General features: G+C 40.7%; 1 protein-coding gene across 2 annotated transcripts in view; it reads left to right on the top strand.

The window, feature by feature from the left end:
• Positions 1–16,468, top strand: part of UBXN4 (UBX domain protein 4) — a 29,764-nt gene extending 13,296 nt beyond the window's left edge. For both annotated transcript variants that reach the window (XM_039493798.1, XM_039493799.1), the window contains exons 5-13: positions 3,604–3,754; positions 4,225–4,333; positions 7,537–7,591; positions 7,810–7,974; positions 9,715–9,842; positions 12,049–12,151; positions 12,694–12,825; positions 13,770–13,978; positions 15,917–16,468. In XM_039493798.1, the coding sequence (XP_039349732.1) occupies positions 3,604–3,754; positions 4,225–4,333; positions 7,537–7,591; positions 7,810–7,974; positions 9,715–9,842; positions 12,049–12,151; positions 12,694–12,825; positions 13,770–13,978; positions 15,917–16,055 (1,191 nt within the window). In that variant the 3' untranslated portion in view covers positions 16,056–16,468. The remainder of the gene's footprint in view (positions 1–3,603; positions 3,755–4,224; positions 4,334–7,536; positions 7,592–7,809; positions 7,975–9,714; positions 9,843–12,048; positions 12,152–12,693; positions 12,826–13,769; positions 13,979–15,916) is intronic.
• Positions 16,469–17,027: the final 559 nt, after the last annotated feature.

Genomic DNA, 17,027 nt, shown 5'->3' with positions numbered 1-17,027 from the left:
GCTGTTGTGGAGGATGAAAGTCTTGAGGAAGGAGAACCTCAAACAATAACGGAGGGAAATAATTCCATAGTTGGGATCCTCTTTCCAGATGATGTCATGGTGTCCTCTTGCACTGAGGATACTTCTGTGGGGGAGGGAAGCCTAGTTATTAGAAGAGACAGGTAAAGTAATGGCAGATTTGATCATTACTAAGGCTACATTTTAGTCACGGGTATTTTTAGTAAAAGTCACAGACAGTAAACAAAAATTCATGGCCCGTGACCTGTCCATGATTTTTACTAAAAATACCAATGACTAAAACTTGGGCAGGGAGGGGGAGAGAAGGCTGCCCGGGGTGCTGGAGGGGGGCGGCGGCATGCGGCCCAGGACCTCTACTGGTACTGGAGAGGGTGGGTTGGCAGCGGGACCTCCACTGGTGTTAACTGGGAACATGTCACCTCACAATGGGATTCAGAGATAAAATTTCTAGACTCCAGTAAAGACTACTTCTTGGAGAAGCTAGTCCTGGCACCAACAAGGGAAGAGGCAACTCTTGGTTTAATCCTAAATGGCACACAGGATCTCTAAGAGGTGAATATAGCTGAACCAATCGGTAATAGCAACCATAACATAATTAAATTTAACATCCTCTGGGCATGGAGGGAATACAAAAGAAACCCACAACAGTAGCATTTAACTTCAAAAAGAGGAACAATACAAAAATGAGGAGGCTAGTTAAAAGGAACAGTCACCAGAGTGAAATGCCTGCAAGCTCCATGGAAGCTTTTCAAAAACACCATAATAGAGGCTCAAACTATATGTATACCTCAAATTTAAAAAAACAAAACAATAAGGACCAGAAAAATGTCACTATGCCTAAACAACACAGTAAAAAAAGTGTCTAGAGACAAAAAAGATCTCTTTTAAACATTGGCAGTCAAATCCTACTGTGGAAAATAGGAACATAAACTCTGGCAAGTCAAGTATAAAAGTTAAATTAGGCAGGCCAAAAAAGAGTTTGAAGAGCAACTAGCAAAAGACACCAAAACTATGAGCAATTTTTTTTTAACTACATCAGAAGCTGGAAACCTGCCAAACAGTGGGGCCACTGGAGGATCAAGGTGCAGAAGGAGCACTCAAGGAAGACCGAGCTATTGCGGAGATGCTAAATGAATTCTTTGCATGGGTCTGCACTGAAGAAGATATGAGAGATTCCCACAACCTAGCCATTCTTTTTGGGTGACAAATCTGAGGAACTGTCCCAGATTGAGGTGTCAGTAGAGGAGGTTTCAGAACAAATTGATAAATTAAACAATAAGTCACCAGGATTAAATGATATTCACCCAAGATTTCTGAGGGAACTCAAATATGAAAAGGCAGAACTACTAACTGTGGTATGTAATCTATTGCTTAAAGCAGCCTCTGTACCAGATGACTGGCAGATAGCTAATGTGAAAAAAAGGCTTTAAAAAAGCCTCCAGAGGCAATCCTGGCAATTACAGGCCAGTAAGCCTAACTTCAGTATCAGGCAGATTTGCTGAAACTATATTAAAGAACAGAATTGTGAGACACATAGATGAACAATATATTGGGGAAGAGCCAACATGTAGGGGGGGTTGTGTGTTTTGTTTTTTTAAGGAAATCATGCCTCTTTCATCTATTAGAATTCTTTGAGGGGGGTCAACAAATGTAGATAAGGGTGATCTAGTTCATAGAGAGTACTTGGACTTTCAGAAAGGCGTTGACAAGGTCCCTCAACAAAGGCTCTTACGCAAAATTGGCAGTCATGGATCAGTAACTCGTTAAAAGAGAGGAAACGGTAGGAAAAAATGGTCAATTTTACACAGTGGCAGTGTCCCTCAAGGATCTGTGCAGGTACCAATGCTGTTAAACATATTAATAAATGATCTTGAAAAGAGGGTAAACAGTGAGGCGTCAAAATTTGCAGACAATACAAAAATACTTAAGATAGTTAAGTCCAGAGCAGACTGCGAAAAGTTACAAAGGGACTTGCACAAAACTGGGTGACTGGGCAACAAAATGGCAGATTAAATTCATTGTTGATAAATGCAAAGCAATGCACATTGGAAAACAATCCCAACTGTACATGCCAATTGATGGGTCTAAATTAGCTCATGCCATTTCAAGAAAAAAGATCTTGGAGTCATTGTGGATATTGCTCTGAAAACATCTGCTCAATGTGCAGTGGCAGCCAAAAAAGCTAACAGTGTTAGGAGTTATTAGGAAAGGGACAAAGAAGAAAATAGAAAGTATAATGCCACTACTATGTAAATCCCTGGCATGCCCACACCTTGAGTACTGTGTGCAGTTCTGGTTGCCCCATCTCAAAAAAAGATATATTAGGATTGAAATAAGTACATAAAAAGGCAACAAAAATGATTAGGTGTATGGAACAGCTTCCATGTGAGGAGAGATTAAAAACCTTGGGACTGTTCAGCTTAGAGAAGAGATGACTAAGGAGGGATATGATAGAGGTCCTATAAAGTCACAAATGGTCTGGAGAAAGTGAATAAGGATGTGTTATTTACTCCTTCACATAACACAAGAACAAGGGGTTACCCAATGAAATTAATAGGCAGGTTTAAAACTGACATAAGGAATACTTCACACAACATACAATCAACCTGTGGAACTCGTTGCCAAGGGATGTTGTGAAGGCAAAAACTATAATTGGATTAAAAAAAGAATTGCCTATGTTCATGGAGGATAGGTCCATCTATGGCTATTAGCCAAAATGGTCAGGGACGCAGCCCCATGCTCTGGACGTGCTTAACTTCTGATCACCAGTAGCTGGGACTGGATGAATCACTTGATAAATTGTCCTGTTCTGCTCATTCCCTCTGAAGCATCTGGTGCTGGCCACTGTCTGATGACAAGATACTGGCTAAATTGTCCATTAGTCTGACCCTATATTGCCATTTTTATGTTTGTAGGATGGAACAGATTGTTAAACATAAGGAGTTAATAGATGTTGCAAGAGTTAATTCACAGTAAAGTGGACAGTTAACACTTCTGCAGTAATAAGACAAAGGAGGTTTAGTGAGTTACAGGTTGTTATAATGAGCCATAAATCCAGCATCTTTATTACTGTTCATGATTTAGCTATGGCACTGAGTATGTTTCTCAGATCTGAAGACAAGCTCTGTGTAAGCTCAAAAGCTTCTCTCTTTCACCACTCACATTGTCTGTCCAAATTTATATCACATTAAAGATTTTAAAAGCATAGGACTAGCACTACATTCCAGCAGTAATCCTATTCAAACATGGTTCTAGCCCATTCATGTTATAACTTTTTTCTCTATCAGTCTAGACAGAAAGAAATGTTAAAATCATGTACGGGAACTTTGAGATAAACTTGGTAGAAGCATTAGTTTCTTAATATAGTGTTCACATGTTTTCAGTGCATACGGGCTAAGAAAAAAGTTGCAATACAGTTGGGACACAATATATTTGATAACTTATTGAATATTTATTTTTGTAGGGCTCACAAGGCTTGCCTTCACCCACCAAAGAAAAAATGGTTCATAAGGCTTAAATTTCAAGCCTGAGAGCACAATCTAAATTTTATAGTCTTGTCTATCACTGCTTTTTTTTCTTTCTAAGATGCATGCAGTAAAAAATGAAGCATTAGAGAATGGGAATGAGTTGTCTGCTCAGAGTCCCTCCTTCCAAGCTAACACCACTTCCGAAAACTCTCAGTCCAGAAGGGTTGAGCTTTGTGAAACACAACTTGAGACAATAAGCACTTCTGACGGTAATTAACAACAACGCTATATATACTAGTTTGCTCTTCAAATATTAACAGCATGGTTGCCATCTTCTTAAAATTAACATGAATGGTGGTAAAATGTGTGTCCTTGTTGGGATGACAGTATTTTCTCAGAGCACATCTTGTAGAAAGTGTACTGAAAAGGCCACAAGTCCTGTCATCTCACATTGTTGTAGTGAGTAGAAAATTAAGCTCTTGTAAGACAGTAATTAATATATTCAACTACAGTGTTCTTAAAGTTAAACTCAGTTCTTCAGTTCTAAATATCTGTTCCTCCTTAGGTTATTGACCTTATTAGCAAATCATTATTTTTAGAGGAATTAATGCTTGATAAACAGTAGTCCTACAACACAGCCCAGTATGTTTCTTTAAGAGGGCAATCGTTAGCAAAAATAGTAACAAATGACAAATATGCCTTTTTTCTTCCTCTGTATGACTTCCTAAAACACTTGAAGATAGAGCAAATTCAAGCCAGGCAAATCAGTTTCAGGAATCAAATAATTCTTCAGATGAGAGAGTGACTGAGCCACAGCCTGTGAATGACCTTACAACCAAAGTGGAAAGGTTTGTCTCTGGTTTTTGTTTGTTTGTTTGTCTGTTTTGTAGACTTTCTATCTATTCTAAAGTACTGTGATTAATTATTACATTTTCTTAGGTGAAAACAGTGGTAAGAACCAAAGCTGCATGATTAACATATTTCTTGTTCTAAATTAAGGTTTAATGTTTTTTAGAAAATGGCTAAAACTACTAGTGACTATTTTAATCTTAAGCATCAGATTTCTCAGACTCTAAGAGCTAATGGATTTTGCCTTGTGACAATCTGAGTGCCAGGTGCTGATCTACCAGTCAGAGCCAAATCTGTAACATTCTAATTCTCTTAATTTGAAATGGCCCTTTGTCCACTCATTAACTGATGTTTGTTGCTTGACATAGTAACTAGACGAACATGGAAAGCCTCCTTTCTCTCATTTTGACTGTGATAAATTTGGCGTATTAAGCATGCTTTTCGGTAGATCAGTTATTCAACCTTTTTGCTGTTGAACCGAACTCTCAAAACAGTCAGGGAATGTTTTATCAAATGGAAGCAGGAGATCTTATTTTCCTTCAAGATATCCTATAAGCAAAGCAAGTTAGATCTTAATAATAGGGATTAATGGAGAGGCTGGGAGTGGGTAGTTGAATAGACATGTTCATATTTTTCTACAGGTTTGAGTGAGAATATTTGGAAATGCAAGGCAGAACTTGATACTGTTCATTGTCGCTCAGTGGTTTGAGCATTGGCCTGCTAAACCCAGGGTTGCGAGTTCAATCCTTGAGGGGGCCATTTAGGGAACTGGGGTAAAAATCTGTCTGGGGAGCAGGGAGTTGGACTAGATGATCTCCTGAGGTCCCTTCCAACCCTAATCTTCTATGATTCTATGATTGTCCAAGAAAGATTTTGATATTAAACTTGGGTGGAGGTGGGTTGGGTCCTGTAAGTAGCTCAATGGAGTACAGCCAGTGAGCAAAGATTGTTTAGTGAATGTCCTAAAAATACCTAAAACTGAGATCTAACTCCTTAGTAACTCTCGGCTGAGAAGCGTTTAAGTGAAGTAAAAGGTTTTCCTAAAGCGGTTAAAGACGTCTCTGCTTTCAGTGAATTAGACCTATGGTTATTTGGCTAACATTAGGGTAAAAAGATTCCTTTTAGTCTGCAATATGACTTAAATAGAAGAAGGGGGAAAAAAATAAACCCAGCGTTACGGTTGCCTAGGGATAGCCCGGACCTTTCCAGAATGTCGAGTTCACAAAACTCAGCCCTCTGAAAACCACGAAATACAGAGTTAAGTTAAATAACTGTACAACCTTAACTCTGCCCCCCTGGAGCTGGCAATAGCCTTGAGAATGATCTGCATGCACTCCAGCATGTGTGTTAGGTGTAGTTGTACTGAATGATGGAGGAGCAGTTGGAGCAGCTTGGAAGAGCTATGATAGCGATATGTGGAGATCTGAGTCCAAGTCCCATTCCCCCATGTGTTATCAAAGGAAAGAAGTATATATACACTTTGACATTACAGTCTGCATCATTTCAATACAGATTTGTGTTGCTTGTGTCTGTAGCAGGGCACTGGGGTCTTCCTGCCTTGTGTATTGTCTGTAGTGAGGTGGGATATGAGAGTAGTCTGTGGATTTAGTGATAAGTAGGAGGAGGTATAGATTTAGGTGGTATCTTGTGTGTAAGTGTGAAGGGCCTATACAAGGGTTTGAGTGACCAAGTAGCACCTGTCCATTACTGTGAAGAAGCAGAATGGGGGAATGTGTATGTTTTCTAGGCTTATTGGGACACCACTCAAAGAACTGCCCATACAAACTTGACTCATTTACCTTAACTCTGTATTGCCTGGTTTTCAGAACTTTGAATTTTGTGAACTCAACATTTTAGAGGGACACAAGCTATCACCAGGGAACTGTAATTCTGTGTTAATGACAGTTTTTTGCCATTTAATTTCCTAGTGTTTTAAACAGAGTGTTTGTTGATAGTAGTGTTCATTTAAATAGCTGTACTCCTCACCTAGGGTTGCAGGTGATGTTACTGGGCTAGGTAATAATCAAAAGACCTAGCTTTTATATAGTGCTTAGATCTCAAAGAACCTTACATTATTATTCCCATTTGACAGATGGGAAACTGAGGCACAAAGAGGTGAAGTGATTTGCCCCAAGTCACCCAGTGGGTCCGTGGCAGAGCTAAGAATAGTCCCAGTTCCATTGCCTTTCCACTGGAATAGGCATGATGGTTGTGCTTTGTTTGCAGGGCTTTGGAGCTGTGCTCCAGCTCCCCTCGAGCTCCAGGCAAAAACCTGCAGCTCCGTGGTCCAGCTCCAGGTTCCACTCCAAAGCCCTGTTTGTTTGACATGTTTGCAATGTGTAACTGGAGCAATGTGCCCTGGGTTGAATTTGAATTCTCAGTGCATGGGTTGGTGCTCAGATTCGATGATCATGACTCATTCTTGGAGCTGCCCAGGTCTTATGATTTAGAGGTAATTATCCAGATACTTAGCCTCTCACTTTGCACATGGTTATACAATTACTTTAGTCTAGTCTCTTTGCTCTCAATAAATCATTTTCCTGCTCAATAATTACACCAACCTGAAGAATTGATCACTTACATATCTGATAAATCTCCAGCCATTTCCTAGTTCAGTTCCAGAAGGGCTAAAGCTGTTACCATTGTTGAGAGGGAGAGTTCAAATGGATGAAGAAACAATGTGGCCCTGGGGAACCTGCTAAGTTGCAAAGGAAGGCACAGGGAGGCAAGGACTTTCTGGAGCTCCTAAACTCTCCTTATGGATAGATGTGTGGGAAGGGCTGTGCAGTGCTCCTCATCTTCCCATTGGTACTGAATTTGAGATCTTGGTTATGGCATCGTTTTCTTTTTCCATTTATAGTGTGTAAAAATATCATTTTTATGGTTGAATTTTTCAGTCACTTAATAAGAAATGATAGAAGGGATATATTAAAACAGATAATATCAAATTATTGGAGATTAGAAACTGGTTGGTGAATCAGCACCCAAATTTCCACATAAGGCAAAACCCTATTTGTTAATACAGAATAGCTCCATGAAATAGGATTACTCTCATAAATTCATAGTCATCTTCATGTTTTCCCTCTTAAGAATTTTTGACAGAATTGAATTTTGTCTAATCCTTTTAAAAGCCAAAATGGAAATGTTAACATTTCAAACCACAGTTGTAAGTTTTCTTTTAATCTTGTTGGTTTATATTTAGAATAACAAAAAAACTTGAAGAAAAACGAGAAGAGAAAAGGAAAGAGGAGGAACAGGTAAAATGTAACTAAATTTATTACTATCAGTGGTATTCTTATTTGGTTTTGCTTTCAGTCTCTAAGATCTTTCTTTAAATAACACTCATATAATTAGATTATATTTTAAATCTATTTATCTTCAGTGCAGGCTCCAGTTCAGTTAAGTCAAGTTTTGCTCTTGTTCAAAAGAAATATTTTGTTGGTTGAATTCTGTAATGTGTGTCATCTTCCTTCAGAAGGAAATTAAGAAAGAAATTGATCGAAGAAAAACGGGGAAAGAAATATTGGACTACAGAAGACGACACGAAGAAGAATTAACGAAGCGATTGTTAGAAGAAAGGAGCAGAGAAAAGGCAGAAGAAAAAGCAGCTAGGGAGCGTATAAAACACCAGATTGCAATGGTAATGTTTGTATTTTTTTAAGTATAGATAAATTGATCAGATTACTTGGGATTTAGTAACTCATTGCAAGGCCGCTCCACCCACCCCCTCAGTCAACTGGAAGACTAAAATAACAGATTGCAAACCTCTTATAAAAGTCTTTGAATGTCCTCCCTCTTTGCTTTTGGAAGCCATGCTTTCAATAATGGTTACTACTGTCAGAGAGCTTCTGTAGGCTATAGATTTTTACAAGAATTCAATTTTTCAGTTTGCAATCAATAATTTGTTTTTCTTTATATGAAAATGGATTGTGCACACACACAAAAGCAAAAGGTTCCTTTTTCTCACATACCAAGCAGCAAATAGCTCAGCATATGGCACAGACCAGAACAGGTTCAATGGGGCACGAGAGAGATGTGCTATTTTTTGAATTGGTTGCTAGTACTTCGTGCATTTAGTTCCCTAATAATAATTTTATATATTTAAAAAAAAAAAAAGGGCTAGTGATGTCTCTCTTCTCATTCTGTCTCTGAGTAAATGTAATGATACCAGAGCTGCTCTGAGTATCATAAGAGGCATTGTTGGGCACAAGAGTTGCTACATACTGTTAATTGTGGTTTAGAAATGCAGACAGAGATGGTGTGAAATCACCTTGACCACCACCCACCATCTTTGCAGTTGCCTTCAAAATTAAAAATGTTTCTTGTTGAATAGTCATATATCAATCAATAGAAATCCTCCTTCTAGATCAGTGTTTTTCAAACAGTGGGTCACGACCCACTAATGGGTCACTTTGTTCTGGTCTGCACCACCGACCGGGACGTTAAAAGTCACATCAGCGGTGCTGTCTAGCTAAGGCAGGCTAGTGCTTAACTGTTCTGACCCCGCTGTGCCCTGGAAGCGGCCAGCAGCGGGACCGGCTCGTTGGCGGGCGGCCCATGGGGTTCCGCACACTGCCCCACCCTGAGCACCAGCTCCGCACTCCCATTGGCCGGTTCCCGGAACTGGGTGGGTGTGTGCGCGTGCTTGTGGGCGAGAGTCGCGCAGAGCTGCTTGCATGCCTCCACCTAGGAGCCAGATCTGCTGCTGGCCACTTCCAGGGCACAGTGCAGTCTGGGGTGCCAGGACAGGCAGGAAGCCTACCCCTGCACGCCGGCTGCGACGCTGACCAGGAGCCGCCAGAGGTAAATCCGCGCCCCAGGCCTTAGCCTCCCGCAGCCCCTTCCTGCACCCCAAACCCCTCCTCCCTGGCTCCACCCCAGAGCCTGCACCCCAACCACCTGCCCCAGCCCTGAGCCCCTCCCATGCTCCAAACCCCTCATCCCCAGCTCTGTTGGGTCACAGGTATCAACAATTTTCTTCATTTGGGTCCTCCCCCCAAAAAGTTTGAAAACCACTGTTCTAGGTGATTCTCAGAACTTCATCATTATAACTTCTGAAGAGTCCTGTGATTAGAAATTAGGTCTTACATTAGTGTTATACCAAAATTTGTTTTAGAAAAATTTGAACAAGCTTGAATTCCAGTATTCAGTAGAATGAATAACTTATCAAATAACAAGATACAAGCTGAACAGTTAGGAGAGGGGAAGTGTTTCTCTTCTGCAGTGTCTGCAACATGACTGGGTTGGCCTCTTTCTCCCTTCCTTGGCTCTTGGCAAGAGCAAATTTTTAATTGCAGATTGCATCAGTTACTCTGTCTGAACAGGTATTAACACACAATTTACAGCACAAGTTAACAAATTTGTGTTTGTCGCATTAAAGGATCGTGCTGAAAGAGCAGCTCGCTTTGCAAAGACAAAGGAGGAAGTAGAAGCTGCAAAAGCTGCAGCTCAGCAAGCTAAGCAGGCTGAAGCGGAAGCTAGAAGAGAAGCGTCTCAGAGGGAAAGAAGGTGAGCAGTATACCAGTGTGTATTTTTGAGGAGGGAGGCGAGGAAACTACTAGCTTTTGCTCTGAATTAGACGCTTTTTTACCAGAGCCTAATCTCCTAGATGACACTATGCTGGAATGATTAAACGTTGTTGATGTAAGGTAAGCTTGTTGATTCTTTCAAGAAATGTGTGTGTTTTCTAGTTATCTGCTTGAAACACATTATTCATGGAGGCTCTCAGAATGATAAATAATATGATCAGGAATAAACAGAAATCTTACTCAGAATTATCAACTTTTTTCCCTATGCATTAAGTTAGAGAATCTTGTCTGTTTTTCATTTTTTCATCTTGATGTACACACAGATATGTGGCTTTCTTTTATTATTAGGCGCAAGTTTGTTTTCTTACATCACCTATTTCACTTTTGCATTATTTCTATGGACATCTAGTTTGTGCTGGTTAGGGCTCTATGCTCTATGATTTTACTGCCTATCATAGATGCAGGTTAAAAGGAGTGGATTTTATCTTGCAGCTTGACTGTGCTTATCTATCAATCTTTCTCATCAGTATGTAAAAGTGCAGAGAACTTACCAGAATTTTGTGAAATGTCTGTTATATTTACTTCCGAGAATTAGAAGCCCAGCAGTATCTTTTGCATCTACACTAGGATTTTCCACTTTTGTAGTGCTGGTTCAGCTTGAAGTGATAGAAGCTCTACCTTAACAACAGCCATTTCAGCAATATTGGACTGTCTTCTAGCTCTGAAGCAATCTGGACTTTCGATCAGCTCTATGTTAGGGCCATTTGGTACATCATCCTGCTATCACTTTTCCCCTCCAGTTTACAGTAGTAATGTTCCTTAAGGAGGAACTTTGTTCGTGTTTTTCCACCACTTCCAGAGCCCACTCCGTCAGTATTATACTTGAATATATTAAATTATTAGCAGTGTTGATGGATCTCCCCATAGCAACCTGTTCTGTTATCACTTATCTATGCAGACTACCTTTTTTTAGTGGTCATTTCATCTCCTCACAGAGTATGGGAGATTCAGGCCCTCAGGGCGGGTCCCCCCTCCATCGTGTTTCATAAGGACAGGGTCATTCTCAGACCTCATCTCAAGTTGTTGTCCACAGTTGTTCCATGTAAACCAGTTCATTCATCTCCCAGTTTTCTTCCATAAGCCCCACTCAACCTTGAGGGAAGCTCATTGTCCTTTTATGTTGACAGGACACGTACATTTAAACTATTGCTTTGTAGAGAGGGCTATGGGTCAGGCAATAGTTTCATATTATCTAAAAGGGTATCCAACTGTATAAGAATATGTTACGAGTTGGCCAGGTTAGATACATCTAGCTACAGTAGCTGCCCGAGCTGTAATGTTTGACGAGGGTCTCTAGTTTTCAAATCTAGGGCAGCTACATGGAGCTCAGTTCACACATTTACAAGACCCTACTCTTTGGTAGAGGCTTCCAGATTGGATGCCTGCTTTGGCACGGTTTTCCTCTTAGTCATGCTTTAAGGAGGACTTCTACTATACACCTCCAAGCAAACAGACAACTGCTTGTTAATCAACAATCCACATAAGACACTCACTCAAAGAATGGTTACCTACCCTGTAGGTTCTTCGAGATGTGTTGTCCACATGGATTCCATGACCCCCTCCCCTTTCCCCGTTATGACAGAATCCTGCTCCCCTGAGATTCTCTATTGGCAAAAGAATTGAGGGATGGTTGGGCCTATCCTGCTCTTCATGCCCTTGGGTCTGAAGTACAAAGACATCTAGGGGGCAGGTGCTACCTCAGCAAACACTGCTGTCCAAAAGAATCTGATCTCTGGACCACGTACCAACAAGAGAATGCATGTGGACAACACTGTATTGTAAATACCCTTCTCTTTGAGTAGATTGTTCACACAGATCTACATGCCTGATCCTCCATCCCTATTTTGGAATCAAAATAAGTAGAAGAAAGTGAGCAGGGGGAGGGTTTGGCACTCTTGGCTCTTTGTACAGCCTTGTGCCTAAAGCTCATTTCTATGAGGACTGTATGTGTGATCCATTGGCTACTATTTTCCAGAGCATTCCAGCCTTCAGTCCTGTGGTTCCATACTGACAATGTCTGACTTTAACTTAGGGAAGTGTAACCATTCTTTTCTATATTTGAATACTAAAAGACACTTGCCTGAAATTCTTGTGTGCACTGACTAAAAGTGAAATGTCTCCCACAGTGCTATAGCGAGAATTCAGTTCCGCCTCCCAGATGGATCTTCCTTTACTAATCAGTTTCCTTCTGAAGCCCCCTTGGAAGAAGCTAGGCAGTTTGCTGCACAGGTAAATTTAATGTTTCCTTTATTTTTAAAAGTTACAGAAAAGGTAATCCTAGAACACTTAAATTTATCCATAACAGCTGACACACTCATCACTGTTTTTAGAAACTGGAATTTTTTGATGGGCTCAAAATTGTGTGCTACAGTCCCTCTTACTGCTGAGATGGACTTTAAAGGCTGCCAGAGGTTGAATTTAAACAGGTTCACAGCTGGCACATAGTTGTCTGCTTTTCTGACCACCAGTCTAGAGCCTCCATTTTCCCTTCCTGTTGTATACATTGAGGGCTCTGATTGCTACCTTTTCAGCACCACCTACAGTCTGTCTAATAGAGCAGCATTCATTCTTTTTTGGGAGAATACCCATTCTACCCAATGAAGGATGTGACTGACAAGAGAGAGGAAATCAAATATGTAAAACTCTTGCACTTTTCCTATATTTTGAAATAGAACCGTGGGGTTGTTACAGGAAAGCATATTGGAAGGGGCAAATCTCTTCATACTTTGAATGTAAGTTATGACCTATGTTAATATGTTGCATTCTTACAGACTGTTGGCAACACTTACGGTAATTTTTCATTGGCTACAATGTTTCCCAGAAGGGAGTTTACCAAAGAAGATTATGGAAAGAAATTACTGGACCTAGAGCTTGCACCAAGTGCTTCAGTAGTAGTGTTGCCGGCAAGTATATATTTCTTTTCAGTTCACAAATAAGTACAATATTGTATCTTTCATTACAGGTACAGTTCAGACTTAAATGTCTACTTTACGTTACCAGTCCTAGGCAATTAGTGTAATTCTTGAATACATTTTTATCAAGATTTTTTTGTCTGTTTGGAAAGATGATTCTCCTCATGGTATGCTGTTGATTAGTGGCATCAGTTACAACTCTGTAGTTAAGACTGCATAGAGATTTGTGCTTGTAAGGGAGATTTAAATTCCTCAGGATTTAGGGAACTTGAAAGTAAATATGTTTAATAGTTAGAAGCTGCTAAAACAGACTGGTTTGGATTTTCGACTTTCATCCTTGCCTTTTCTTTGTCTTCCCCTAGCTAGCAAATAGCCATCGTGTAATGCTAAGTGTATGTTCATGGAGCCCTAGACAGGCTAAGAAAAATGTTAATTTATTTTGAAATGCTAAACACCAAGGATGAGTAAAATCACCATCATACAGCACTGGTAGTGAAATGCCAAAGCATGAGCATGTTGCTGCATATACTGGCTCCAGTGACCAGGCTGCCTTCTTGCTTCCCTGCTCTGCTCCCATAGTCACTCAGCCAACCCTTTATGGGAGCTCTCCTCAGTCTCTGGTAGACCTTTTAAGGTTTACCACAAGGAGCCCTGAGCTGACTGATCTAGTGCAGAAAGAGTTGAATAAACTATTGATTAATATTTTTCAACTACTTATAAAACAAAGTTATTAAGCTGCCAGCTGCCCATTTGTATGGTCAGTGCCCAGAACTCACTCCCAGCACACATTATGTCAGTGTGGTGGAATTGGAGATGAGAGACAAACTGAAATATTTGGGTGTCTACATATATGCATTGAGCTACTTTTCAACCAGTGGTATGTCTGAAATCTGTTGCTCTTCAAAAATGTCTTAACGTCCTTTGTTCTTGAATAGGCGGGAAGACCTGCTACTTCAGTAGTACAGGCATCAGGTGGAAATCTTTGGAAATTCTTGGGCACAATACTTTATCCACTCATAGCTGGTTGGAGGTTTATTAGCAACTTCTTATTTACCAGCCCTCCCTCCTCGCAACCTACAGCAAGAGCAGGACATCAACAAGAACATTCAAATCCTTTACCATCTAGCACTGTGGAGCCAAGCAGGTAAGCAGATCTGAGTCGTGTTCCATTTCTAATTTTTTTTTTTAAACTACAAAAGGACTAAAACTGCACATATGTTAACATCTTTGCTGCTGGCCCACAATAAGATAGGAAAGATGATCTAGTCTAGTGCATCGGAGACTGGAACTTGGATTCAGTTCTTGGCTTAGCCACCCATTTCTTATGTGATCTTGGGCAAGTGTCTTAATCTGTCTTGAGTCCAGTGGTACCTTAGAGCCTAACAGATTTATTTGGGCATAAGCTTTCGTGGGTAAAAAAACCCACTTACCACGAAAGCTTATGCCCAGATAAATCTGTTAGTCTGTATCCACAAAAACAATGGAGTCCGGTAGCACCTTAAAGACTAACACAGCTACCCCTCTGATACTTAACCTATTTTGTGCTTCAATTCTATTCGTAAAAGGGGGATAGTATTTCCCTAGTAGTGGTTGAGAGGTACTCTGAGGTAGAGCTGAGCAAATGCTTTGATTTTTCCTTTAACATGAAAATTTCATTTGGGTCAAGGGAAATATTTGAATGTTGTTTTGAAAGAACATGATTCAAACCATTTCAAAACGACCTGTTCTGACTTCTTTAAAAAATTTCCCCTCATTTAATTCAGTTGAAACTATTCACCCAACTGACCTGAATGGTTTTGATCACCCCAAAACCATTTTTTTGGTGAATTTATTATTTGACTGAAATTTCTCCCAGCTCTACTCAGACAGACAAGTGAGTCTCCTTTGCTGCACTAATGCTTGGCAGCTAGTGGTTATTTTCAAGGAGAAACATCCCTTCTCCATAGCTACAGCCTGTGTGAAGTCTTTCAGTTGGCAGTCTTAGAAGCAAGAGGGGGAATTCATGACTCAACCCCAGCCATCAATCAGGCTCTTGATTATACCTTGGAACTCCAGTACCCTGTTGAACTAGTTCTCAAACATCTTTAATGCAAGAATGGTTATTGCATAATCAGTCCATTCTAGGAAAGTGCCTTCTATAGTCACTAGCTTTAAGCAGGGATTCTCAGGCCAAATTATTTGGTGGCCTCAGAGTGTGGCCACCAACTCTTGTTTTGGCTGCTCACACTTTTTCCTAAAATACTTAATTGCCTTTAGGAAAAACAAATGACAATGATTTGGACATGTATCTGTGCATATCTAGTCTGTCTATCACTTTTCATAGCAAACTCACTCAGCCCTGGCAAGTTTAGGGACAAATCAAGCCCTAGGTGGGGGGCAGAGCCTGAAGCCCTATGGCTAGGGGACAGTCCCAAAGCCAGGCAGCTGGGGCTGGAGCCTGTCTTCCATGCCATCTCTGGGAAGATGGGGAACTCTCCAGGGGGGAGCAGGGCCAAACTGGCAGCCCCAGCAACCAACACCAAGGCTGTGTCTCCAGGAGTACCAGGGAGGGACAACTGCTTTCCTGCACCCCCATCACAGCCCAGGAGCCTGTGGCCACAAGAAAAGCCCCTGGTGGCTGCACTTGAGAAACACTGCTTTAAAGAATAAAATGTCTGGGAGGGTTATCTGATAGTCTGGCATTGCAGCACTGCTGACTGCCTTCGAGTCTCTTCTCTCTCCTCCATTTTTCCATACTGCCCTCAAATCTTCTCAACCTGTGGTTGTATAGGAAAGTTACCTTAATGAGAGTTGAAGAAATTCTCATTTGCTTCACCTGCTCCTTATTCCCAGCAGCTGCAAAGGCATGCTCTCTCTCCCTGTCAGACATTTATTACAGATAGAGGATCTGCATAGCTTCTAAAATCACAAATATTTTCAACTAAATTGAGCTCCATGATCTGTAGGAAAGCAATAGATTGCAACTTCGTTCCAGTCAAGCAAACCTCAAAATGAGAAGTAAACCTGGCATAGGAAAAGAGATAATATAAATGCAATTGCTGTTAAGGAAACTGCTCTTAAATTGAATTTTCTTCATGTCTAGGCAAGCAGTGAGGAAACGAGTACTGGAAAAGCGTGGGGAGGACTTTAAAAAAGAAGGAAAAATATATAGATTGAGGACTCAAGATGATGGAGAAGATGAAAACAATACTTGGAATGGAAATTCCACCCAACAAATGTAATTTTGAGTAACTAGGCAATAATGGTTTTTCTCATTTGATTTAATGAAACTAAAACTTCTGCTGGATAGTGGGGCTTATGGGTTACACTGACTGAACTATATAATACTTTACTTCATATCCCATGACTGAAATACGAAGTGCTATGCTATTTAATATGATAAAAGTTCAAAGAATTAGAAACTGCCATCTTGGAAGGCATTTTTTTAATCTAGGACTATTCTGCTACAGCAGTCTAAGACCCAGCATTAATATGAAGTACTTGGTAGGCCAATGAGTGAGCAAGTTGAGCATGTCAGAAGCAGTAGGTAGCAAATCAGATATTTGTTTAATTTTCTCTTGCTTCTGCAACTGCCAGCAAAACCTTGTAGTTTTTAATTCCCAAGCACTCAATAAACTGTTTTTCAAAAAACTAACAAGCAGTTCCTAGTTTTGTATAAAATTTCTTTGTGGATAGTGGTTACAGAGTGTTCCTTTTATGTACACGTTACAAAGAAAACTACACTTAATCCAGTGGATTGTGTGAAGTATGTCCCTTATTTCCCAGTGGCTTTTTGCTGTGGAGCTGCTTTAACCATCTAGAACAGGTTTGGCCAATTGCAGCTCTTGCTGGCTGCGGTTCACAGTCCCAGGCCAATGGGGGCAGCAGGAAGCTGCAGCCAGGACATCCCTCGCCCATGAACCAGTGGGAGCTGCAATCAGTGTACCTGCTGATGCAACAGGTAAACAAAGTGGCCCAGCCCACCAGGGTGCTTACCCTGGTGAGCTGCATGCCAGAGGTTGCTGACCCCGGATCTAGAATTTCAAGACTTACTTGCAGCTGCTAGAAGCAAAGAGTAACTCCAGGATACTGTGCTAGGTTGGTTCAAGGGGACAAGATCTGTCTCCCATTTTCTCCCAGGTAAAGTGGAACATCTAAGGGACTGTTGTGTTATTACTGTTTAGTACCATGAAGACATTTCCTTTGCCTAGAGC

This window comes from Mauremys reevesii, linkage group 11, assembly GCF_016161935.1.
Source record: "Mauremys reevesii isolate NIE-2019 linkage group 11, ASM1616193v1, whole genome shotgun sequence".
Lineage (NCBI taxonomy): Eukaryota > Metazoa > Chordata > Testudines > Geoemydidae > Mauremys > Mauremys reevesii.
This window is presented reverse-complemented; position numbering and strand designations above follow the sequence as displayed.